At 42.9% G+C, this 27,395-nt stretch overlaps 2 protein-coding genes across 3 annotated transcripts in view; both read left to right on the top strand.

Annotated features, from left to right (window-relative positions):
* Positions 1–10,009, top strand: part of LOC142578920 (uncharacterized) — a 45,549-nt gene extending 35,540 nt beyond the window's left edge. The window contains exons 17-20 of the mRNA XM_075688623.1: positions 1,644–1,755; positions 5,871–6,035; positions 7,415–7,591; positions 8,246–10,009. Coding sequence (XP_075544738.1) covers positions 1,644–1,755; positions 5,871–6,035; positions 7,415–7,591; positions 8,246–8,689 — 898 coding nt within the window. The 3' untranslated portion in view covers positions 8,690–10,009. The remainder of the gene's footprint in view (positions 1–1,643; positions 1,756–5,870; positions 6,036–7,414; positions 7,592–8,245) is intronic.
* Positions 10,010–10,438: 429 nt separating this feature from the next.
* Positions 10,439–25,825, top strand: LOC142578921 (putative protein phosphatase 2C T23F11.1). Of its 2 annotated transcripts, none has more exons than XM_075688624.1 (8): positions 10,439–10,661; positions 11,485–11,592; positions 12,283–12,432; positions 14,832–14,897; positions 15,734–15,949; positions 21,579–21,662; positions 21,804–21,949; positions 23,783–25,825. In XM_075688624.1, the coding sequence occupies exons 2-8, from the start codon at positions 11,490–11,492 to the stop codon at positions 24,167–24,169; spliced, it is 1,152 nt and encodes a 383-aa protein (XP_075544739.1). In that variant the 5' UTR covers positions 10,439–10,661; positions 11,485–11,489; the 3' UTR covers positions 24,170–25,825. The 2 variants fall into 2 exon arrangements, with proteins under 2 accessions (XP_075544739.1, XP_075544740.1); XM_075688625.1 differs by lacking the exon at positions 10,439–10,661 and adding an exon at positions 10,749–10,957.
* Positions 25,826–27,395: the final 1,570 nt, after the last annotated feature.

Below are 27,395 nucleotides of genomic sequence, written 5' to 3'. Positions count from 1 at the left end.
GCAATGTATATATACTGATTAATACTTATACTCATTAAACAATACTACAAGTTCAGTAATGTGTTAATGAAATATTCCATAGCTTTATGCTGCAAGGATTGAAATATGGATGCCTTGATATCAGATGGGATTGAATTCCATAATGATATGTCTGAAAACATGGCAGTTAGTTTCTCATAATTAGTTTGAATTTTAGAAAGGAGTAGAATATGATGTGCCAAAAACCTTGTGTTATTCATATTAATGAAGCTAGTGCGAGTAAAGCCTCGAGTACTTAACTCGGTGTTTATGAGACGAAACATAATTAGTAACAGCTTATTATTGAATAACACATGCAATCATGCAAAGGTGGAATGTTTAGGGAACAAAAAATCAGCAGATCAAGTATGTATTAACCACGTGATAACAGGCAGTAGGAAAGATGGCTGTGTATATGCGCATAACACATACAAGAGAATGTTTGATTGAAAAAAGGAGCATGTTTTGATAAAGGCATGACCACCAAAGGAAATTTTTTTATTGAGAGGTTGGGCATAGAGAGGGCACTTTAGGTGTTCATCCAAAATAGTACCTAGAAATTTTGTTGATTCAGGTCTTATAATTACATAATTGTTCAGTGAAACCACTAATGAATGTGTGAATGATGTTTGTGGAAAATGAAATTCCATAAATGTTGTCTTCGACAGATTAATGTGTAACACATTTTTCATACACCATGAACACATTAACAAGATGAATGTTTAGCAGTGATAATGTTGGTTGAAATTTTTCAATGTTTCAAGTAGTGTTTTGCAGCGCTCATGCGCTTTAATGAGAGAAGTTGTCTTGTTGTTAGGAAACTATTTGATTCATGTTCATATTCGATTCAGTTTTAAAAGTTACCATTCGCACTCTTCTAGAGGCATCTTTATTACGATCATAAGCACAAGAACATTGACAAATAAAACTACAGGGGCAGGAAACACAAATTTAAAGATGTGTCCTTTTAGCTAGGCAACATAAAAGTAAATATCTGCTGCAGCGATTCTCTACTGTTCTTTACATCAAAAAATAGCTCAGCACAAAAGTCTTGAGTATTTGTCTTTTTTTTTATATAGTTCTTTTCTTTTTACTTTTGCGTAATATCTAATTGTGTGGCCTTTTTAAGTATAACTGTTACTAATTATTACCCAGTTCTCTTGTTTGTTGTATTGTAAGTAGGAATTGTGACATACTGTATGCATATACAGGGTGTTTCAGAGCCAGAGTTTAAAAATATGCCGATTCACTCTAAGACGACGCAACCAAATGTCAATATTAATTAACCAACTTCTGAATCAATGAAGCTAGGAAAAAATTCAAATTAGAAAGTTGCAGAGTGGCTTGCAAAATGTCTGACTAAACAGTTTCTAACTTTCTATCCATTAGGCATTAGTGTTTTTCCATTTACTGCAGATGCCCGTGAAATACGAAAAAATACCACTTGTTATGTCCACTTGCGCGCTGCGATTTCAGCTCTTTATGTGTGGCTTCATGGCAATGTGTAGCGCATAGCCACACCTAAAAACTCATTTTTGTACAACCTGCACTAGGGCACTTGAGTTACTTGGATTTTTGAAGCAGCAGATTATATGAGCAAAAATATATGTCCTGGCTCGGTGCAGGAAGGTATTGCCTGACATCCAAAACAGCGCTGTGGAGTTGACAACAACAAAAATGACGCAGTTTGAACCAGTGGAATGCCCCGATCACGTTCGCATTTACTACATGCGACAGGTGAGTAGTTGTGCATGGCCTCTACTCAATGCATGCCGAGTACCGAGTAAGATCAAGTATCTCATTAACATGCTGTTAAATACCTGCACCAGAAATTTCTAAGCGTTTCTTTCTTCCCCTCCCCCTCACCACCATGCACACACACAAACAAGGGAGTGCCACTAAACTTATACTGCAAGGAGCCAGACAAGAATTGCGAGTATTCTTAATATTGTGCTTAGGAACTGCAACCTTCAAGATGTGCGCATGATAAGAAATTTACGGTTCCCTAAAATATGTCTGCACACCAACAGCTAGACGCTTAGATAAGGTTCATTACAGTAATGTTAAAAACGTTAGTGTGAGATTTGTTGCTTTCTCCATTCCTACTGAGTGTGCTTAGCATTCACACAGCAGCTTATACCAGCAGGGCTGTCAGCTTCGAGCACGCTCTTCCTTCCTGTGTCTGTCATCTTCACGTCTCTTCTCCTCCTTCCCCCATGGTTTATCGATGTTCAGGTGTTTGTCACCCGCTGGACAGTTACAGTACGGTCAGCAGCCCTTCCTTTTCTCTGTCAACCAGTCTTTCTCTCTCTCTCTCTCTCTTTTATCTGCTTTCCTTCCAGCATAGAGTCAATGCATGGCTCATTCATGACTGGAGCGTTCAGGCAACCTAGTGTACAGCACCTCGGGGCAACATAAAACAAAATTGAAAAGTCATTCTAAACATACAAGGCTGCCCACTTCAATGAATGCATTTTGTTGGTTGCCCTTTATTGTTGCTAATCATCATTGCTTGCTTTAAAAAATCTGCAGACTACAATGATTCCTCTAGCTCTGAACTAATTTACTGCTGCAGAATTCACTCCTCTGCATCCCTGTCCAAACTCCCAAACTGTATGCAATGACAATGGCAGTGATACAACGACAGCACGATGATAACATGAGAACCTTGTTCGCAGGAGCATGGCTCGTGTATGGAAGCCATAATTTATTATTCTTTGTTTCTTATGCTAGATTCTTTTCCTTCTTTTTCCTTCTTTCATGGTTCCACTATGAACCACGTAGTTGCTGCCTTGCATTGACGGCTTTCAAATTTGTCGATAAACCCCTGCGTTACACTTAAGCAGCACTTCAAAAACATGTTGCTGCCAGAGTCTTCTTGCAGCGTCGGCCCATTATTGCTGGTGGTAGCAGCATGTGCCTGACTTCATGTACTCGTTTAAGGCGTGATAACACTGGGTCGATACGAGATGGACAAAACGCTGACGTTGATGATTCAGCATTGTGTCACTGAGACCATTTGTTCATAATAGGCCAACAACGACGCAACCGACGGGTGCGAGTTTTCATATAGCGCGACGGGTTTTCTTGTCGAAGGCACCTACAAAATCAGCGTGCCGGCCATGATAGCTTGACCGAACCCTACACGATCAGCCGTCGAACCGACAACACAATAGCTCAAGCTCATTCACTTGTAAATATAATTATTTGCAGTCAGAATGCATCAACATGCCTTCGAAGTTGAAATGCACGAGCTTCAGTCCTCTCAAGTCGTGCACGTGAAGTTTGAGTCAATGTTCACCCGGTTTAACGAAGGTTTGGTTACGCCTTACCCCGTCGTGTTCGTGCACCCGCTACCGATGGACCTGAACTTAAAAAAATAACTAATCAGGATGAAGGAAACCGCTCTTATACGAGGTGTGACACAAAAGAAACAAGACTAAGTGTGTAGCTTGAAAAAAGAGTGGAGTTGGCAACAACTGTTTTGCTGACGTAATCCCACACACCACCTCTATTCATGCCTCCAGTTTCGGCGGAACCGATCGTGCCAGTTGGGAGTGCTGCGTCATTGAGTGAACGTGTGCAACTGCATTCTGCCGGAAAAATGTCTGATGTAAAAATCGAACAGTGAATCAACATCAAGTTTCTTGTGAAACTTAAGAAATCAGCCACGGAAACGAAACATTTCAAATAATAACCGAGGCTTATGGAGAGTTAACCTTGTGTCGTGCACATGTGTTTGAATGGCATAAGCGGTTTTCAGGGGAGAAGGGACAGTGTGGAAGATGATGAACGTTCTGGGCACCCAAGGTCAGCGATTACAGACCAAAACATTGCCAAAGTTCGTGAAGTGATCACTGGTAACCAAAGATTAAGTGTTCGTGCAGTGGCGGAGTTGGCTCACTTGGATAGGGAAGCTGTTCGACGCATTTTAATGGACGAATTACACATGACGAAGATTTACGCGAAGGTTGTTCCAAAAGTTCTGTCCGTTGACCAAAAACGGTGCCGTAACGACGTGTGTGCGGACATGTTAGAACGAATTGCAAACGAGCTAAATTTGTTGGAATCTGTTCTAACATGTGATGAGACATGTATTTTTACCTATGACCCAGAAAGCAAGCACCAGTCAATGCAATGGAAGTCTCCAGGATCTCCAAGACCCAAAAAAAGCACGCATGTCAAAATCAAAATTCAAGGCAATTTTAATCGTCTTCTTCAACATTAATGGAATTGTAATGATTGAGTGGGTTCCCAGTGGTTAGACTGTTAATCAACACTACTACATTGAAGTACTAAAAATACTTCGTGAAAAATTAGGAAAAGGTCACAGTTGTGGAGTGATGGATGGCTGTTGCACCAGGACAATGCACCCGCTCACACGGCCCTATCTGTCAAGCAGTTTCTGTCCAGCAAAAACATTAATGTGATGGGGCATCCTCCTTATTCACCTGATTTGGCTCCAGGCGACTTTGTTTTACTTCCTAAAGTTAAATCTTGCTTAAAGGTAACCCATTTTATCTCGGTTGAAGAGGTTCAGGCAAAAACGGAGAATCTCCTGAAGGGCCTTCCAAAAACCTCGTTCCAGAACTGTTACCAACAATGGCAGCACCGAATGCAGAAGTGTGTGAATGCTGAAGGGGACTACTTTGAAGGTGATAATGTCACAGAGAACTGATTCAGTAAGTACAATAAGTTATTGGACCAGTCTCGTTTTTTTTGTGTCACACCTCGTAGTTCAGTTGTGTCCCTATAGCGATTTGATAACTGCTTTTCACTTCGCACGGCACATATGCAATAAGCGGCAAGCGGCGACACAGCGCTGTGCCAACATCTTGTACTTTGGTCATCGTTCCCGAACGCTGCTGGTCGCATTCCTGTAGATGGTGGGTCTGTGTGTGTGGTTATGCTGACACATTTCTTAATTCCAGAGCAGCACTGTTTACCTCTGCATGAAACAGGAAAGAGGAGAATAATCATTCGGTACAGCAGCATAAACTTGCTCATTACCAACGGTGTCAGCAATGTCATCCGCATTTTCACGAGAGAACTACACGGCCTATAAGTGGAGGCATATGCCAAGCAGTTTTCTCTAATAATACTTTATGGCACGTGCAACCTGTAAGTATGATGAAGTTAAACAAAAGTAAGAATGAGTAGTAACAGCCTGTAATATACATGTGTCTGGATCACAGTTGCAGTTTAAGTCACTCGGCTGCTCATATTGAATCGTCTCAGGGAGGAACAACGTGGCTCATATGCACAGATATGAATGTTTTGCTACATTTTGATATTATTTCACATCAGCAATGCGCTGTTCCTACAATATTCGAAGAGCTAACAGCGATCTGAAGCTGTAGATGTAAACAAATGCACCACTTTGGCAAATCCCATGTGGAACGCTGCGCTCGAAGGCTTCTTGAATATGCGAAATGTTTAGTGAATGTGTAAAATGAATACAAAAAGTGATGTGCAATCGCAGACATGAGGACAGCGAACTCTAAGACAGCTGCATCGGCAGACGGAACCTGGCATGCCTTTCTTGGCCGCGCTCTTACCACAACAGCGCACTCAGGCCTATTCACCCACTACAATCGATATGCTGGCCCGGAGAAACCATTAATAATTATTCACGATCCACGAAACGCACAACCCACGCACACTCAACATGGGCACGGGTATACAAATCAACCGGCGAAATCCCCGGCACCCTTCCAAAACGTTTCCAGCGACATGCGTCAGAGGGCAGCACAGGAACAGAAAGAGGCGGATTGCTTTGAATATCGATGATCCTAAGCAAACAAGCTGTTGTCGAATTCCAGACTTCTTCAACCAGCTCACATTGTTTACAGGTGACCAGTTTCCCTGTGCTGCTCACGGAGAGCGGCTCACAAGGCCGAGCTGTTGACATCGTTGGTTTTGTGCTTCGTGTCAGCCACCAGAAAGAAGGCACTGTGTTGACACTTGCAGACGCCAGGTTCAACTTCGTGCAGCTGGTTGTCGGGAAGAAAGCTTGGGTGAGAGCTCTTATACTGCTGGACTAACTAGGCCAGAGATTGAATGATCATATTCGTAAGAAGCTTGATATTTAGAAAAATAGCAGTTAGCTTATCTACAGCTTAACTTAAAAGAACCTTGAATAAGCCAAATGCATAATTTCGCAAGTTTTTCATTTTTTTTTTTCATTTTCTAGTTGTGTATCCAACAAAGCCTATGTGTTCTTTACTGCAATCATCCACAGTACTATTGTGCCAAAGTTCCAGCTTAACAAAGCATTGAAGCTTTTTATGACGGGTAGTAGCTATCGCACAAAATGCAGTTTTGCACAATCTATTTTCCTTGTATGGAAATGCACAGAGTATATAGTCCTCTCTCATTCCATGCTTGAATTCCTTGGTGAAATAAATGTTAGAAAAGCTAGAAAATACGCTTGTGACAATCCTCTAGCCTAGACACAAAAAATTTCTTATCAAAATTTTGTTGCTGTAAAAAATTTTTTATGTGTTTTAATAACTTATTCCACATTGTCAAGTGAGTATCAGTGGTGCAGGCAAGTAGTCAAGAACTTAAGAGATGGCAACTGTGTAGTTGGTGACAATGTGCCTTCAAAAGGAAGCGCAACAAGACTGTGATAGTAGTAACATTGACGCCATGGCTTAGTCACTGGAATTTACTATATCTGTTGGGCATGGCTTTCTTTTTATTTCATTAAATTGGTATCAGTGCTCTTGCTTACTACAGACAATTTTATAGTTACTATAATGTACTGTACATAAGTAAATTAAATGGAAATGGGAAAGTGTAATGCAGCACGTCTCTTACAAGCAATAAGTCGACACCGGTTTTCTGCTGCTGTGTGTCTGGTTACCCAAAATTGTATGGGCCCCAAATTAACTGTTCAAGCTTAACTGATGCAGACCTGCCACAGTAGCACAGCGGCTACAGTGTTGTGCTGCTGAGCACAAAGTTGTGGGTTCTATCCCGGGCACTACAGCCGCATTTCGATGGGAGTAGGATGTAAAAAGGCTCGTTTATCATGCATTGAGTGCACATTAAGAACCCTAGATGGTCAAAATTAACTCAGAATCCTGCGCTACGGCATACCTCATAATCGGATAGTGGTTTTGGCATGTAAAACCGCAAAATCTCATTTTTAGAAAAATAATCATGCAGACAAAACACTGCAGTGCCAGAAAAAGTTGCAAAATAGCATGTTCCACTTAGCCCTAACTTGCTCCAATTCCATTTACCCATAGTACCACTTCTTGTTGGTCAATTATTGTTATGTGTTCTCTCTTTTTAGCACTCAGTAAAGCTTGTGCAATGCTTTTGTGCTTGGAGATGTGCAAACAAGACTGGCTCCCGCATCTCATGTGGCAATTATCTGAATGTGCAGGCTGCAGAAGAGAGCATTGAGAAAGGAGAGTTTCTCTCAGCAACAGACGTCACACTCAGGATGGGTAATGCAGACAGAATCGCCACTGTGGAGGCAACAGAGTTCTCTGTGTTGACAAGTTCACCTACAAGCAACACCCTCCAGCGTGCCCTCTCAGCTCTCAAGAGCTCTATAGAGGTGCCCAGCATGTATTTCTGTGCCTTTTGACATTAATACCAAGTTACTGATCCAGTTAAAAGCCTTAGCTCTAGTAACTTTACCTATTTGCTCATGTTGTTTCATGGTTCATCTCTCAAGATATGCATAAAAGTATGCAGACTGTATTTCTCTCCTTACTGGCAATAACATGCACATACTGATTTGGTTAAAGCTTAGAAATTAGACTTTGCCTCTAGTTGCTTTATTTATAGAGAGTTAGCTGTTGGGCAAGTCTTTATACAATGCTAAAAACATAAACAGCACAAGAAACGGCACAAGGATAAAATACTCATTTCTTGTGCTGTTTTTGTTCTTTGCTTTATTTATATTTCAGTATTTACTCATGAACTACATAGTTTTCACAAACTGCTAAAAAATATGAACCAAGAGGAAAGAAAAAGAAGGGGGGGGGGAGCACATTGGCTGATTCAACACCGCAAATAATGTGAACCTCAATACAGCAAAAAGAGCAAGGTGACCGACTCAATTTGGAATATAGAAGTTGCAAGGAAAGGCTAAGAATGATTGTGCTGAGTGACAAAGGGGCTTGTTTCTGAGAAATTGATTCTGAGAAATTCAAGCCTCGTGCAATGCAAGCATGCACTGTATCCACCAAACATGTTCTCCTTGCAGGATCCATCAAACTTTGCCACCACTGCTTTGGCCAGGCTGCAGGCTCCATTGCGCATCAGCAGTCCGAGCATTGCACAGAGACCACAGTATGCTCCTCAGCAAACTACAAAGCTAGCATCACCTGCAACACCAAACACTGCACCTGTTAGGGTGCCTGGAGCTATTTCAAGAACTCCCACTGAGCCAAGGCCATCAGATGGCACTGGCACTGATGGGCTTTTACTGCCAAAGAGGAAAATTGAAGTGGAGCCAGGTTCACCTGCCGAGGCATTATCAAAGCATGTTCGTTCGAAAATAGCACTCCTGGAGCGTTACACAGCATTGGCACCAATATCGCTCTTGGTTACTCCGCCATCTGCCAAGGCAAGAGTGCATTTTCGCAGTGTCAGAGGCAGCCCCAAGAATGATCCACAGCAAGACAGCCCCCCAATGGACCTTGACTAAGAGCAAGCTTCGTTAAAGTGAATTTGTGACGTTCCTTGTGGTTCGCACACTAGGGTAACACTTGTATACATGCGTTTGCTTGTGGAACATCTCCAAAATAGTTAATGTATTAGTTTTTCTACCACTGTGGTTATCTTATGTTATTGTCTAAGTCAAGAATAGTTTATAATTTGTCACAGAGCTTGGTGCGCATGCTACAGCAGTGACCGCCAAGCTTGAGAGACACTTCCAAGATTTAATAGTGTTGTGTGCGTGTTTATGTTGACTATGTACGGACTGTTGCAGTTTTTAGACAAAAACATTATTATTTCTTGAAGCAAGAATCGAATATTTGTTTCTAACAAACCGCCAACACCTCGATTGCTTGCAAACAGCACATTCCAGCTAGTTTTAACGACTGTGGTCTTTGTCACCAAGTTAGTGCACTTAGACCTATGTAGATAAGTTTATATGTCATAACAGCTCGCCTATCAGGCTGCCTTACAGGTTGCTTTCCTGAAAAAGAAAGATTTCTTTCTCCTCCACAGGAACTATGTCGCCGATTTTGTGTGATAATTATAATTGCAATATTATGGACAATAGCTTCTTCCCAATCAGAGCCATTCTCATGAGCTGGCTGCAAAGTGCAAAATTGAAAATTACACTACTTTAGTTGCACACCTCGTGCTGAATTTCTCAGGTTGTTTTGCAGCATTTGACTCAAGGGTATACTCATTTGGCCGACTAGGTGCAAAACCTGATATTTCATTGATTTATTAAAATTGCAGCTGCTCTAATATAACGACATTGTTGCCACATATCAACCATACAAACGTATTCTCATCTGTAGAGCAGGAAAAAAAGAAAGGTTGCAATCGCGCATATCAAACCTCACCACTTCAGCAGCTTGTAGGTTCAGCATTTTTGCCACTCCACTGGCCCACGAGTTCACTTAACCAATAACAAGTCCGAAAGCGAGTGCAGTAAAAACACCATGTGCCGCATTTGAGAACACTTTACTGCATTTGCAAGTCTAGCCTGCGCCTCCTCTTACTACGGTCTGGCGCACACATCTGCGTCCACGTGAGTACTTCGAACTGCTCTGCTGAGTGCAGGGCTTCATTTCCTTCCAAAAGGATCCGACCAAACTTTCATACCTGCGAAAGAACGCACCGGTGCAGTGCAATTTTTCGTAAACGAAGTGCAAAACAATAAAAGAAACAACCGACTATATTTTTACCTCCAGGTTGTATAGACTCCTGATCAATGTCCTTCCTCGTCTGCTTTTGGATTTGTTCTGAAAAATAAAGTGTAATAAAACCGAACCATTTGGCGACTGTACAGCCGCATTTTCCTTACTGTAATCCTGGACATTAAGGTACGGGTGAATGACGATTGGGTACAACGCCACACACACTGCAGCCGCGAAACCTCCGATGATAACCCCCGCGTGAAGACCCCTCGGTGGTGCCTTCATTGCAGTTCCGATCATACAGATTCAGTGACCACACACACCACAGTTAAATCTCGGATATCTTGTGGTAACTGCCGCTTAGAGCTTACTAATATATGCTGCTGCTCTAAACCTGTGTCGGCTGTGGAGCAGCAGTGGTAGCGTAATTTATCGCTTCATTAAAAAATTAAGCATTTACTAGGTGGATCCTCACTTGGCTGCTTTCCTACCTGGACATTTATTTTGACCGCTCGAGGAGCCTGGAAAAGGACGAATTTAATTTTTCTATTTTATTTTTACGCGTCAGAGAAAAGCGCCCCTGGAGGATATCGTGTCAACTAAAGTGCGTGAACTGCGAGCAGGCAAGTTTCTGCGAATGAATCGCTGATTAATTACGGGCGAAAAACGCGTGTGTTTTGAGGGCTAAAATTCGACCCTGATCCTTGTGGTTGTGTGGCCGCGGTCAGGATGGTTCCGTGCTGAGGAAAACGCGCGCCGTCGCAGCGAGCAGCCAAGCCGAGCAGCGCGCCCGAAGAGGAGGTGAGCGCATTGCGATGCGTCCGTGGAGTGTGGCATATTGTTTGTGTCGAATTTACTGTTTCCTCAGAGCAGGGAAACGTTTTTTGATTTTTCTCTCGTCATGTAAATAGCCTTTAGTATATTTTGTTTCGTAGTAGTTTTCTACGGAGGCGAGTCACCGTCCTGAGATCGGCTGTGTGGGCATCCCAAGTTATCGTTCGATGTGCGCAGCGCAGCACGCCCATTGAATTTATCGTGTGGTGGTTATCGGTGTGGCCGGTATTGCCTCTCTTCTTTTCCTCTGCTCACGTTGCGAGGTGACAGTTGAGTATTGTATGGTCATCTGTGGTATTTAGCTGCTCCTAACGAGCAATAGGCCTAGGTTATTAAAAGACGAAGGGGTGAGCGGATACGGGGGCTCTCCTTCTTGGTGCGTGATAAACAAATGCACGTTTGAGAGCCACAGTGGCCTGCGTCTGTAAACCGGTTAACATCGGCGTGACGCTAGGAAGCTTGCGTAAGCTGTTGGCGATGCTGTTAGTTGTAGGAGGTTAATGAAAAAAAAAAGGGCTGCTGAGAGATGCCCCCCCCCCCCTTTTTTTTTGTCAGCTGTAGCGCGGCATGAGCCCATGGGCACAGGGACTGGATAGGCGTATTAGGAGAGTATGTTCCTGCCCTGACTTCTAACTGCGCCGATCGGCAATGGAAACAATACACCATCTGACATTGACGTTCGAGCATCGAGCTTGTGGCATTGACGATCTGTTTCCTGTGCAGTTGCGTCATCGATGTGACCATTCTGTTCCTAATGCGCGTGACTCGTCGGCCGCTGTTTTGCTTTCAGGCATTATGGGCCAAACGCTTTCCGAGCCGGTAACGGCAAAAGAGACGTCGAGTTGTATGAACGACCAAGTGAAAGTGGGCGCATCGTGTATGCAAGGATGGCGTATAAGTATCCTTTAACGTCTGTTTCAAAAGCTGCATTTGTGTGTTGCCAAATTTTCGTTTTTCTTTATTTTTTTCTCTGATGTAAAATTGTTTTTCCCAGTGCATTGTTGCTGTCGTTTCGCGAAAGTTGCTGCAGGTCATAACTTACCACCAACATTTGCATCTTAGGCACCACACTAAGTAAAAGTAGTTAGGGACAAAATAGTCGGAAACGAATCGGAACATGAGCATGCGTCAACTAATTCATCATTACAGTATTTCTTATATGGATCCTCAAGTCACGTTTCGAAATGTTTGCACAATGTTGGACCACTTGACGGGTATTGTGCTGATCGAGTTTATTGGTCACAGTTCAAGAAGAAACTTGAATGTTCTAATTAATTTGATTTTTATGGTGAATGTTTACAAAAAAACATCCCACTGCACTAAGCCACTACGCTTGCAGGTTACAAATACGCAGTCTTAAACTGTTAGATCTGGGTTGAGGGAGTGGCTGCGTTTTGTTATACTGCAATAATTCTTTTTGTCATGTTGTAAATGTTGCATTATGAGGAATTTAGCATCAAATTAGCATTACTGGAACTCTGCAAAACTATTTTTGTTGGGTCATTGCAGGATGAATGCCCAGTCCCTGGCATTATTTATTAGATGTTTGTTATTTCTTCGAGAGATTCCTTGACAGATCACCAACCAGACATGGAAGATGCCCACACTCATCTTCTAAGCCTCTCTGAGGATAAAGATGCTGCATTTTTTGCCGTCTACGATGGTCATGGGGGTGCCAAAGTGGCTCAGTATGCTGGAAGCCACGTGCACCGCAAGATTGTCTCTCAGCAGTCTTATCGTAAGCAGAGCGTTCGCATATGTTTAGGGGAGCCTCGAGGTTGCATTAGGAAGAGGCCTTCTTGCATGTGTACAAGAGCAAATGCATAAGTACATGCGCACCTGTGAATTAAGGTAAGGTGTAACAGAAATGAGGTGGAGTGGTCTGCCTATGCATGATCATGTAGGTTGCATTGTCATGCACAGGCAGACAGATCCTTCAAGTTAGTTACCACTACAAAAGTACCTCTGCTCCACATACTTTTGCCCAAGGGCATGGACCTTTTGTCAGATTTGTGCAGACTATATTACGTGCAATGCCAGGTCATTAACTGCTGCCACATCACCACACACCAAATTTCAGTGGAGCTCTCATCATCAGAACTTGATTGTTCTGGAGTGTGGTGAGCAATTCGAACCCATGAACATGACCAATACGTTGGTCATATATTCATAGTGATTCATAGACATTTGATGAAAGCTGTAAGTGAAGCATTCAGGGCACATATTATGCCAGTTGCGTCCTCGGGTGTCTTTGGCTGCTTGATTTATATTGCACCTTTAGTGACATCTCTGCAGGCAAAATGCATATCACTTTTAGTTCAGACACAAACGTGTACAGCTCTTAGAGTATCTAATAATCTCACGAGAGCGTCGACTGACATGACGGTCAGTGTGTGGGGTCTCTCACACCCGTACTCTTGGGACAAAGGAACGACAACACAGTAGTGCAAACAATCACAAGGGCATTTATTGCACCTTTCATAAATCAATGCCTGCTAGCCGAGTTGCTATCCACAAAACATGCCGATGGGCGCGCGACAAATCTAGAAGTCTGACTCACCGCGACCGGAAGCGAGCGAATATGTTCGCCCCATGCTGGATCCCAACGCCTGGTCGTTCGCGCGTACAGTCACGCGAATCGTGGCGCGTTCGAAGGCGGCCACGCGAGGCGGTCTCGCAGAAGCATGGGTCGCCGCGCGCGCGCCGACCCGCCGGGGAAGAGGGTCGCCGCACGTGCGGCACGGCCGTCCCGCTTGCTGTCTCGAACCCAACAGCCCGAGCGCCTTGTCTCCCGACGCCCGAGTAACCCCGCAGCGGCGCGACGCTCGCGCCATCTCTCGCACCGCGCTTGTACCACTCCAACCGCCGCGGGCGAAGCCGCCCTGCAGGAGACGAGCCATGCGGGAAAACTAGATCTCAGGGGAGGCGTGAGAGTCACGCATCCCCACAAGTGCTGGGTTGCGGAGCACAGCTATGAAAATAGTGATGGCAGGCACTTGCACACAAAGCATACTCTTGTCTAAGCATTGTGTCAGGCTATTTCATTAAGCTCCACATAGCCCCTGCTGCTTATCCGCTTCCAATGCAAACAGAAATGTGCACATTCTCCTTTGTGCATAATGGCTACAATAGGCGGGTGCAAATGATAAATGTTTTGGTTAACAGCAGGGGCTATGCCAAATTTATTAGAATAGCCTAGGAGAGAATGCCTGCACATCAGGACACATTGCTCGTGCATGTGTGCTTACCCTTACGGCTTTCACACATTCACTCCGTGACATGGTGCTGACCAACATACCGATTGACGCTACCGTGAGATTAATAAAATAGTGGCGAGCTGTTACAGTTTATTTTGCCTCCATTAGTCTTCTTCAGTTGGAACTGCACCTCTTGCATGCGCATGAGTATTCTTCGACTCGTAGTTAGGAGGACTGCTGATGTCACATTTGTCCTTCTTTTCTTTTTATATTAGGTGAAAGTGAAAACGTTCTAAACCTTATCGAGGCTATTGGCAAGTGCAGTGTGCTCAAAGTGGCAGTCGGCACTCAAAGCATATTGACATATTATCCTAAGACCAGCACCAGTTTCAGCATGTCCACCCTGAAAACTCCATTATATACATTGGGATTTCACATAGATTTACCCATGGTGCATGAGAAAGGCTTTGTGTAAATATAAGAAGTGCCAGTGCATTAACCACAAGTTTATAAATGGCTCATCTTGAACCTGGCACTAGTGTCAGAATTGCTGCATAGTAGACATGCCCTAAGCAATAGCTTGCTTAATTTATGCAGTTGCAATTTCTTTCTCAATGGAATTGATTCAACTGTTAATTTGTAATCTTTTTTAGTTAATCCATGGCTACCACACAGTTTCTCGCATCTACTGGCACAAATAGTGTCACTGAGAATTGGTCTCTTTAGCTGTACTACATTATTTTTGTGAACTGCCTAATCGTCACTGAAATGCCCTGTTTGTAAGAAATAGGTCACTGCCATGTAGATTTATTTGTCATCGCAATGACAACCTTTGTCACTTGTAGCTGTGCATGTCCTCATTTTGTCTGAATGCAACCACGTGCCATCTTGTGCTGCTGTCTAACATGTTTCTTTTCTTGGAATGTGTTCTGTGATGCAGAAAGAGGAGATGTAGTTGATGCCATAAAAAAAGGTTTTCTGGAGGTTGACTCGGACATGCTTAAAGGTGAGATTGGCCTATTTGTTGATGTTGTAGTGTAGTGGTGCACAGTGGTACTTTTCAAGGGGCTCTACAGAGAAATGCTGAATTAATTTATACTGGTTGATTAACCTTTCAAAGCTGCATTTGAATTCGTTTGAAAGATTGATTACTAAAAAGTCAGTGAAGCATACCTGCCAAGTCTACCAAATTTTCCTTAAGGTTGACAAACTTCAGGTTGGTTTACTATTTTGCTAATGTTGCATCAAGTTTTACAAAAAACAACTTTTGCTCACGTAAAGGCTTCCCTCACTGGTCCCCTAACTTTTCATTGAAAATATGATAGTGAAAGAAAGCCAGACGGGTGCTATTTTATAGCACTTGTGTGCAGACAAGTTCCTGAAGCATGCGAAATTGGCAACAGTAAAGCCCCTGAAAAAGTCACTGTGATCAAAAACCAATGTGCTTGTCAGTGCTTTTTTCCGGCTGCTTGTGCACTGCATCTAAAAGTAAATCATAATTTATCAAGTGCGTATGTATCCCACAAGGCGCATATGCTCAGGCCAAGCTTTTACCAAAAAATTAGTGCTATTTCGCTCCCACATCCCCTCGATGTCGTGTTCACAGGATCTTTGCGAACGGTAAAATTCACGGGCTGGTAGGTATGATGTAGGCCTAATTCTTCCATTCATAATTTCACACCCAAACTACTGTGATACCGATCACGTAAGTGCAATGTCTCACTGTATTTTTCCATATCTCCTTGTGTTTAAATTGTTTTTGTGGACAAAAAGTTCTTTTCTAAGGTTAGGAAAGTGCTGCTAGTTCATGTGTGGTAATGTCTTGGCTGGGCTGTTTTGCAGATGAGGCTATGAAGGATGAACTTGCAGGCACCACAGCTGTTGTGGTGCTTCTGAAAGGTGGCCGCATCTACTGCGGCAATGTGGGTGACTCGAGGGCCATTGCTTCTGTTGGCGGGCACGTCCAGCAGCTCTCCTTTGACCACAAACCAAGTAACGAATTGGAGACACGCCGCATCATCGCAGCTGGCGGATGGGTTGAATTCAATCGAGTCAACGGTCTGTAGTTTCTCAGACATTCTTCTTTTGTCCTGTATTTTGTCATAGAAATTATGCGGGTTCTCTGTATGCATTCCTGCTGTTGCCATGTCATGCTGTCCCACCATCGACAGTGCATCCGTGGCTTTTGCACGAAGGGTTAGAGAGAGATGCAGAGGGCATTTGGCTGCAAAAATGACAAAGCGAAGCAGACGCACTCCATCAACACGCCTCTCGGTCGGCTAAATGGTGGAGCAAAGACTGCGTTCCACCTTTCACCGCTCGTTCTGCCTTCCTCATCATGACAGAGTTGTGAGACACCCGGTAGTAACTGCAAATGTGCTGTTCCTTCTGCCCAGCAGCAGTTACCTCGTGCGCTGTGTGGCGCCAACATGTCGCACATGAATTTTTATTTAGGACACTATCCAAGAAGTTCGAGTGCGACACTAAGCGTGGCTGTCATTGTCAACACTTTGCCATTTTGGTGAAACTGCCAAATTCTTTACAGCTTCCTTTATTTCTGCACATTTGCAAGCGTGCAATTTTCGAAAATCATTGTAATGCTGTTGCTTCATTCAGTATTTTAGTATCGTCTGCATTCAGTTGTGGAACTGGTTTGTGGAAAATTGCATGCTTATCAGACGCACTGACAAGGGCACAGATCATAGGATAAAAAAGCACCATTGTAATGTCACAAAGACCATTTACAGCCATTTGGGCATTCGCTGTCATGACTGTGTTTCTATTTCACTTTTTGTGAGTACAACTGCGTTATACATAGGCCTTTTAAGAGATGACAATTGTACACACTGAGAAAATGCTAAAGAATAAGAAGCACTAATGAGACTAATGATGCCTTATACCCCTGTCACACGGCAAATCTAATGTCATTTACAACGAATTACATTCGCTGATAATGCCATTTGTTTGCTGTCACACGGTAAAACGTAATGACATTCGTCGAAAATAACATTTACCAACGAATGAGTTCGCCAAACTCATTCGCATTCGTTTGGAACCGAATGTGTATCCTTGACAGCACGAGTGTACCAGTGTTTCGCAAACAGTACATGCTTCTTTTTTTGTTTTAACAAAAATCACTATTATTCTATCAATTTTATTACCTAATTATTGCTTTAACAACATTGAAGTCCACCACGTGCGTAACTACAGAAAACTACTCTCAGTCCAGTGACCAGACAGCCGTCTTTAGCTTTCGCTGCAGCAGTCGTGTTGGTTCGCACCGGAGCATCGGCCGCGGCCGCTTGAATTGACTTGGCGTAAAAGCATGCGCGTGTTTTCCTGTGGCACGTGCCAAGAATGAGGATATTAGGAGCCCGCATGCACATCAGAACGGCGATGACATGTAACTGCCCTTCTCGTGCCACTTTAGCAGATGTAGCGGACGCGCCTATCGTTCTCTTTGCCCTGCTGCTTGCCTTAGCTTTGGCTTGGCTTGGCTTGGCTCGACTCGACTTCGTTGGCAATGTCGACACATTAGCGATCGAACGCTACGGTTTGAAAGCAACGATCACATATTCTAGTGGAATTTAGCAAATAATTACTGGACAAAAGTGGGTTTGAGGCATGTCTTTTTTTTTACTATCGTCATTGTCATCATTTTCAAATGACATTAGTTTTCGCTGTGTGACAGCGCGCTGTGATAATGACATTAATCTCAACAAATGTCATTTGTTGGAAATGACATTAGATTTGCCGTGTGGCAGGGGTATTAAACAAGTGAGAAGACCTTAAGGGACTTCTGGTTAGGCCTGTGCTTTAGAATTGACTATTATGCACCAACTGTGTAAGTCAAGAGTTACAACATAAATGGCCCTGTGATTTGATACACATTAGTATGTTATCTTGCAGCAGATTCTTGTCTTTGGTAGTGATCATTTGTAAAAGGCCAAGTTTTTTTAAGTGGCTTGCTGTTGTCCAGGCACGGTTAACGTGAAACACTTGACATCACTTCCGCACCTCAAGCATCTTCGAGAGTTCAGGCGTGTCGTCTATAGTATCCATTCTGCTCTGTATGTCCTTAATGATGCTGAAGATGCAATGAATCTGCTAAAACTATATTTTCAACAGATAATAAATTGACACCTAAAGGGAGCATCAATGGCATGCATTATGCAAAATAGAAGTGAGGCGTGCAGACAGGACACAAGAGTAGAGAAGCAGACAACACGAACGCCACTATCAACTATGTAGCACTTGCGCAAGGATAAAAGTGGCTGAAAATCATTCATTGCTGTTGGACATCCACCATGCAGCAGCATTATAAGCCTTGTGTATTTATCGTTGACCCACCTGCTGGGACATATGTGTATTCAGTGACATACTGAAGCTGCCTTGATTAGGCTGTAATCATGCTTTGTAAGTGAAGTTGCCTCATTGGCACTCTGTGGCCAGTGCACTTGGCATTTAAGCCAACAGTAGTTTTATTCGCTCTAATCAGTGCTACATTATGTTAAAACACTGAAGTGGTGGTGTCTGTGTACTTACGATTGCCTTAATTGCAGCCTCTGTGCAGCTTTCAAAACGTTCAAGCCAAGCATTGCATTGAGTAATCTGTACTTGCCTTTTGTCACAGTATGAGTAGTAACCATATGACCAGGAGTGTTCTGCACTCGCTGCAGTGGTTCAGTGGCTGTGGTGTTCTGAGGCCTCTGAGCATGGTTACAGCTATGACTCCCAGCCAACACTGACTGCATTTCGATGGAGGCAAAAGGCAAAAATGCTTGTGTTCCATGCTTTACGTGTCCATTAAAGGAACTGACAACTACCAATAATGTGTCATGTTTTTGTGGGACTGAAAAGAACAAAACTTATAGCAATAGAATCAAGCATGCTGTTTGCAGTTTAATTGGAATTATAAATATAAATTGCCTCAAGAAATCATGAAAAATGGTATGTCGTGCCACTTTGCAGTGAAAGCTTGGTACTGGAAACGGATGGTGACCACGTAACTGCGAATTACTGTATGTAGGTCAGCAGTTAAGTGTGCCATATATATTGTTTAAAATCACCGTAGTTATATTATGTAGGCATTTGCGCTTTATTCTGTGCGTATTACGATCTAAAAAAAAAAGCTTTCGTTAACAAGCTACGCTGCTTTCCTGGCAACAACTAGAAAGGCAAAACTGTGGTGAGCAGTGGTGTCCCTCATTGCATGGCAGCACACATGGACTGCTTTTGTACATATGCAAGCTTACGAGAGAGTACCCCACCTTCTGTGGTCGCCTCTAAGACACAAAATTCCATAGACTAATTGTGCCATAAATGGGTGCGAGCACTGCACGAATAGCAGTAAACTGGCGTATCCTACCACTTCACACCAATTCCAACATAAGATAACTCGCGCTCACCTCTCACTGTTTCCAGCATGTTTCTGGCGAACAACTTCATAAACAGGGTCACAATTGCAGCTTGAAAAATTCTGATTAAAAAAATGGAGAAACCCTTCTGGCAGTTGTCTAAGCATGCAAAGGATTGTGCTACTTTCTCATCTCCATGGAGCCCAATGTCATTATCAACGTTACCCGCTGTGGTTGCTCAGTGGCTATGGTGTTGGGCTGCTGAGCATGAGGTCGTGGGATCGAATGCGAAAACACCCGTGTACGTAGATTTAGGTGCACGTTAAAGAACCCCAGGTGGTCGAAATTTCTGGAGTCCCCCACTACGGCATGCCTCATAATCAGAAAGTGGTTTTGGCATGTAAAACCCCACAATTTAATTATTAATGTTATGAAACTTGATCCGACGAGTATAAACCCTTATTGGTCCTTATCGACCCTATAGGACTAGATCTGACCCTTGTCAACCGTTATTGGCTGTTATCAATCTTATCAGACTCGATCGGAGCCTTATCAACCCTTATAGGTCAGTTCAACCTTATCGCTTTCATCAGAGCATTATCAATTCTTATCTGTCCTTATCAAACATGATCCAACCCTGACCCTTATCAATGCTTATCAGTCCTTATCAACCTTATTGGACTAGATTGACTCTTATCAGCACTTATTAACCTTATCAGAATTGCTTCGACCATTGTAAGCCCTTATTGCTCTTTAGCATCTTATCAACCACATCAAACCATTATCAACCGTGATGAGACACATAACCCCTCATCACTCCTTATCGACTCATTGACTGCTTATCTGTCTGTGTTGCACATTATGAAACACATGAGTCTTCAGAGATGAGTGGCATTTCGACCAATGAATGAACGCCCTAACAAAAGGCGCATCCCACGAAACACATCGGAGATGTTTCGTGTTTAGCATTAAAGTTTTGCAAAATCTGAGTTTTCCTGATTTCTATGATGCTCCAAGTCGGCTCTACATGTGGTCCTAGAGATGGTTTTTATTCCACCATTACCAAATCTTTCAACGAAACCTTCATGGAAACTGTTCTGCTTTGACATTTGTTTTGCATTGCCAGTACAATGAATCCATATGGCTCAGATATATTCACATTCTGTAAGCAAGGGTGTTTAGCTCAGCGGACAAGACACTCGGCATCTGAGTGTGGGCTCGTAGGCTCAAAGCTCACCACCCTTAAGCATTTTAGAACGCAGCTCTTAGGCGGCCGTTCCTGTGTTTAGCATCGGCGTAACCAAGCGAATGAGCACAGTGAAGGATGAAAGAGTGAATGCGGAACACGGTGGGCAGTGAAAGACAGTGATAACAAATAGAACACGAGGAGGAAAGTGGAGGAGGAAGGCATGGCAAAAGCGTGAGAAGAAAAGTGTGGGGCCGCGCAAGACATGCTCTGCTGCAACAGCTGCTACAAGGTGGCGCCATAGTAGTGTGCCGTCATCTGTTCCCCAAGAGCATGTGGCAAGCACATCCACCACTGCCATATATGGAAACAAAGCGCTGCATGAGTGGAGGTCTGTCTGCGGCAGCTTCTATGAATTGCGCCCTTGTGTCACCCACGGGCTATCTCTTGCAATCTCGCGATTCTTATCAGTTTGCAATGTGCCGCACGAAACAGATTGTCCACGCCAGCAAATATATTGTGAAATGAAAACATGTATAGAGCTGTGCTCAAATTTCACATTAGAGAGTATTGTAATCGCCAGTAAATTTTTTTTCCTTCCGTTTTTTTTTTTTACATTAATTTCCTATAGCGATTCGCCTTGTGTGACAGACAGATGGACGGACGGGTTTCCTTGTTGGGTTGCACTAAAAAGAAGGCTGGTGCCATAAAAGTTGGTTGTCAATGTCTTTAAAGAATTTGAGGTAGTCAAAATTAACCTCGATATGTCCACTGCAGCGTCTCTCATGACCCACTGTGCAGCTTCATTACATTAGGCCACACACTGTAAATGTTTTAGTGCAGTGCTCTGGATTAATATTGACCAGTAAGGTTCTTTAAGGTTCACCTAAACCCAAGTAAATGTGTTTATCCCCATTGCAATATCAAGCAGAAGCATTATTAGCAGTTGCTGCTCACATTTCACCATGTATTTTTGGTGCTGTTGTATCGTGCCCACTTTCTTGAGGGTTTTAACTGTGAATATGGAATTTAAAATTGGGCTTGCATTTTGAACACACTTGTAGTTCATTGTAACCATACTTGACAGAATTATGTGCACATTTCCTGTTTCCAACCATGGATTTCTTTTTTTCTCACTTGCTAGGCAACTTGGCGCTGTCAAGAGCCCTTGGGGATTTTGTCTTCAAAAAGAATGAAAAAAAGTCACCAGAAGAGCAAATAGTCACTGGTGAGAGTTGTCATCATCTCTTAGTGTGATGTGTTTCCTGATTATTGCTTAGGAAGCCCTTTGCTGTGACTTGTGAAATGACATTCTCATGCAGTCTTCTTAGTGCCATATTAAAGCAGGTGCACAATTGTTTATTTTCAGCTTACCCAGATGTAGTTGTGAAGGATCTCACCCCTGACCACGAGTTTGTGCTGTTGGCTTGTGATGGGATCTGGGATGTACTTTCCAATGAAGAGGTGGTCGAATTCGTTCGTGCACGGATAGCGGCAAAAATGGAACCAGAGCAGGTGGGGCATTTGCATATTATGGACATGGCTAGCACAAGGGTCTCTTGCAGCTGAACTTTTGCTTTTATCTAGCATAAAAAGAAAGGGTCAACCAAATGTCAATGCCGAGGAAGACAAAGTCAACATACAGGTAGTTAAAGTGATTCTATGTTAAATCTTCATAATATCTCTCTATTGTGTGTCTGCTTCATTCTCTCACTTTTCTTTTGTTAATTATTAATTCATTTCGTTTTCTTTTTTTTTTTTCCAAGAGTACAGATGGGCTGATCCCAGAGATAGTGCAATCAATGGTGCAATGTGGTTAATTTTCAACCATATCTGTACTAATTACGACCATACTGTTCATTTTACCTACTCTACAACTAACTCTAACTTCTTTTGGGCACCAGCGAAGATGCTTTTCAGACACCATTGCCTGTTGTGAGCCCTGCTTATTCTAAGAGAACTCTCCCCATTTCCCAGAAGTACACCATACAGCGGCTTTGCCTCAGCATGCCTGTACCTATTGCAGTGAACCCTTACAGGGGTATAGTGCGATGGGGTTAATTATTTACTTTATTGGCTTTAATTATGCCTGTGCCATTAATATTGCCTGCTATGCAACTAATTCTTGCTTCTTCTCTCATTGAGACCTCCATTTTGATACCATTTGTGACTCACTGCAACACTCTTGAGAAGTGCAAGGGCCTGTTTCTCTCTCTCTCTCTCTCTCTCTCTCTCTCAAAGTGGTTACAAGGTACCGAGATTCCAGATATGTCAAACCTGTACGAAGTCAGCTAAGATAACGTTGTCTTCAAGAAAAAAAAAGAACTAAGGGATGGTTCTTTATGCAATTTTGTAATGTCTGATTAGTGCCAGGCATGTTATAGCCAGGTTTGCCACTCTGTGTAAAATAAAACAAAAAATAGATCGGAATATAATAAAAAATTGGCAAAATATCACTCTTAGCTGCAGTTCAGCTGTGGCCTGACTGAGAAAATGAGCTACTTACAAGTTTTTCTATATATTCAGATCATAATTTTAAGCCCTGCATATTGTAATGTGTGGCCGAAAACTACGGTGATAATATGTACTTCTAAGTTACACAGCTGCTGCATTAGCCTTGCGGCAGATTTTATGTCTGCTATGACCACTCCACTCAGTGATGTTTCTGAATGCAGTCAACGGAGAGCATATGACTGAATAAGCAATGGCAAATAGGTTTGGGAACAGTTCATTGCACAGCTCAAAAATCACTCTCTCCAGCTTTTGTGCTAATGGATAGTGCTAATGTGAATGCACTTTTGTGTGTTGTATATGAATGTGCAGCTCATCAAATTTTTATGTAGATCAAGTTATGTTTCATTACTGATGGCTCTGTGTCTGACACTTGTAATCACATTGTGAGAAAACATTTTGTCAGTAGTGTTTCATATTATTTGTTTCTTTGTTAGAATTCATGCTGAGTGTTTGCATATGCTGTACTGCAAAGAAAACTTTTAAAAATATTGGTGCACTCCATTTCCTTAACACTGTAATGCCCAAAGATCTACATCAAGGAAAATTAGAACAAATTATTCACATGTATTTTTGGCCATAAAGAGTACATTTGTAGAAAATGAATGGTTTTTTTTTCCAACTGTAGCTTAATTGCTGTACTGGTTAATTAGTAATTGGTTTGTCCACTATCCACAGCAGCAGCTTCACTCTAGCATATCACACTCAGTGCAGCACATATGGTGCACCAGACATTGTAGGATTAAGGAGTAGTAGATTTAATTACACCGTTTCCATGGTGTCTCAAATCAGTGACTGTGCTTATAAGTATGTTGATTTCTCAATGCCACATGCCAGATTTGTGAAGAGCTCATGACTCGCTGCCTGGCGCCCGACTGCCAGATGGGGGGCCTCGGTTGTGACAACATGACCGTTGTGCTCGTCTGTCTGCTGAATGGAGCACCTTATGAGGAGCTAGCACGTCGTTGCGCTCGGCCTCCACTGCCTTGTCCTCCCTCACCGCCTGCAAGCCCTCGAGAAGGTTACCACTTTGACCACGAGGTGGCCGCATCAGTGGCCAGTGAGCTGCAGATGGACGCACACAGGCAGGGAGACACTGCTGAGGAAAACAAGCAGCCACAAGAGCAGACGCCTGAGGAGCAGACGACGCCCACATCCCCAACGCCACCTACTGCTCCGCCGTCATCTCTTAGGGAGAGTGGCGGCGAGATGGCAGTGGCGTGATGTGTAGTGGCGCCCGCAGTGGAACACTTAGGAAAGCTGTCCTCGCACTTCTCTCTTTCCAATGCCTTTCTTTCCTCTCTTCTTTTTTTCCCTTTAATTCTTGGGCTTTTGGCAAAGAGGGGCAAGATTTGTGCTGTGCATACAAATCAAGACTGAATGGGATAGTGGAACAGTGCATGGCTCTGGTTGTATACAGAGATGGGGGGGGGGGTCTCTCTGAGCACATTATGACTCGTGACCACTGGTGGCTTGCTGTCATGTAGCTGCACAATGGGAATACTGCTGCATGATCATTTCAACTACAGCAGCTTCCCTGGCAAAGATTAGTAGATTCAGTACAGCACCATTGCACAGCATTGTCCCCTCTTTGTCAGAGCCAGTAACCTTCTTTTTTTTATTTTTTTCCGTCTTTCTTTTGTGCAGAGTAAGGGCTTGAGGACATTACTGCAGGCTTAGCAATCTGTGCAATGCAAGTTTGTCACATTCATGTTGCATTCATGCTTTTTTTTTTTTAATGTCATCACTGGCAAGCTGTAGCAGCCAAAAACGAAATTGACGATCGACCCCTCTGTACATTCACTCATTACGGTGTTATAAATGAACACCACTGGGTGAGCTATTGTTTCTCTGTGCTTAGAAGCGCATGCAGCTGTCCGCATATGGGATAGTTATGTGTCCGATGTGTGGGCATAAGGCCTTAGCAGCACAAGTTTGTCACAAAGAACAGAGCTGGGAAAAAGAGGCCGGATTACATGCACAATGTTAGGAATTGGCAGTGCGTTTTGTTTTGTGCAGCACTCATTAGCACCCTGTCGACACATTTTATGCACCACCACAAAAAGTGTCGTCATAAAAGTGCATGGCGTGTCCCCAGTCGCTTTGGAATTCGGTGCCCTTTCTGTGAGAAGCTCAGGAGCACGAGAGACGCAGAAGTGCGATTAAATTTCAGCCTTGAGCTGCTGCTTGGTGCCAGCAAATTTCCATTGTTGTTTGTTATTGTTGTTCAGTAGCAGGCACTGTGTGTTGAGAGAACCGACTCCGATAGGCTTGGACGTTTCTTATTTTTGCCATCGTGTTTCTCGTGTAATGTAGATAAAAAAAAAAGTACATCAGCTCTGTCCGAGCGTGCCTGTTGTTCTGTTACTTGGATACAGAGGAAAAGTATACATACTTGTATATAAGCACATGTTTTATATGAGCGAGCAACAGTGTTACTCAAACGCAGTCAAATGTAAATATTCCAAGATTCCCCGAATCGGTTATTCAACATTTTTTACTCTTTTGTTTGTCTTCTACTGTGTGATGAGCAAGTGCTCACATGGCCTTGTTTTTACATTGAAAAGAGAAAAGGAAAAAGTGAGGGGGGCTAGAATTATACACTGGTATGTGTTTCGGGTGACTCAGTACCTCTGTTCAAAAACGTTTGTAGTTTATATTACAGCAGCCCCCTCCATTCTTTATATATATATATATATATATTTTTTTTTTGTTCAAGTCAGATGTTACTTGCAATGCCTATACAGTCAGTGGGGGGTGTTGTCTTTTCTACAAGGTGCTTACATTTTATTTACTGAAACAAAACCTCTCACTTGCTTTGTGCAGTTTGTCTTTTATGAGTCTTATTGAATAGGCATACTAATAAAAAGCGTGACTGAACGGTTTGCGTCTCCTTGTTGATACCAAGCGTAATTTTCATGTTGTGGCTGGGGAAAAAAATGAAAGCAGGCTCTTTGCATAATTTACGATAAATGCATGCAGTTTTTCGTTCTTTGTGTATATGCGTCCGGGATTTGTTTTTTTTATGCACAATCTTGTCTAGCATATTGGGTTTTTGCCACCATACTCTGTCATACTAACTCTGTGGTGCCACGATGCAGGGCTCTGGATTAAATGCACCGACGAAAAATTTTTAAACTTTTATTTTTTGCATTAACTCAAGGTCCTGGACCTCGAGAGAGAGAAAGCGAGGAGAGGAGAGGTAGAGTGGTCAAACAGACGAGTGTTTGGTTTGCTACCCTACACAGGGGGGAAGGGAAAGGGGAAATAGAGCAGGGTTCGTACAGAACATGCAACTCAAAATTAAAGGGCAATCCAAGTATTTCAAGGATACCAAAGGTCGAAATTTGAGAAGGGGAAACCAAACTTATTTGTACACATACACTAAGAAATAATAAACTCTCCTTGGTTGCAATTTCTTGCAGCTAAGCGGCTGCTGATTTGGACTCGTGCTTCAAGCTCTTCAGATCACATTTCTAAGTGGACTTTTCCATTGTAATGATGCCATTTACATTCTGGTATGATGGTTAGTAGTGTCCAACTTGAGACAAAGATACTCGTGTTACTGCCAGATGGCTGAAGCATACCTTCCACTAGGCATTTCTGGAGCCTAGGGCTCGAAAATTGGAGGCATGATATCTGCTGTGTGAGCCGACTAGCAACACAACAAAATGGTGGCACGATTTGCTCACTTGATATGGCTTTGTCCAGCTCTGCGATTTAAACAAGCCTGTCGTTGGTGGCTTTGGACACGCCACATTGCAATCATTTAATGACACACTAGAAAGAAAACACATGTCTAGGATTGTTTCCAGATACGTATAGTGTTTATGGCATAGCCCCTATGCAGATTTTGTTGCTTTGAATAGTTCAAAGGTAACCCCCAATCCCAGTTAGCTAGGAATTCAAGAAGCACACTTATTCTTTAGGAGTTTTAAGGGCCTTTGAATCTCTTTTTCCAAATTCAAGGGTTTTCAAGAATTTGAAATAAGCAGACGAACCCTGATAGAAAGAGGGAGAGAGTGAGCTCGGAGTGTACACAGTAGGACATACAGCAGGACTACAATCAGTCATTGAGGCCCATGTACGTAGAAACCCCAGAAAATAACACTAGAAAATCTCTTGGAGTGCCCTAAGCAATTTGGGTACTTCATTTGACTTTCATTAATTCGACCCTGACTGGACCAACTAAATTGATTGAATTATCCAGCAGGTCAATAAACAAGATAATAAAAAACACCAAAACACCTCGCCGGTTCATTTGGCAGCATTTGCCCAAGTCTAACACGCACCTGAATCAAACGCTTGCCCACCTTCTGTGTGCCTAAAGTAGAAAACTAACGTTACCTAATTTTTTAGCAAAAAAGAAATGGTCAAGCATCACACATACATTGCTTCTGCATACAACATTGTGACGCATACAAATGCCTGAAACGATGGAACCAACTGC

This window comes from Dermacentor variabilis, chromosome 4 (assembly GCF_050947875.1).
Source record: "Dermacentor variabilis isolate Ectoservices chromosome 4, ASM5094787v1, whole genome shotgun sequence".
NCBI classification, from domain to species: Eukaryota; Metazoa; Arthropoda; class Arachnida; order Ixodida; family Ixodidae; genus Dermacentor; species Dermacentor variabilis.
The sequence above is the reverse complement of the archived record's forward strand: the minus strand, read 5'-3'. Positions and strand labels throughout refer to the sequence as shown.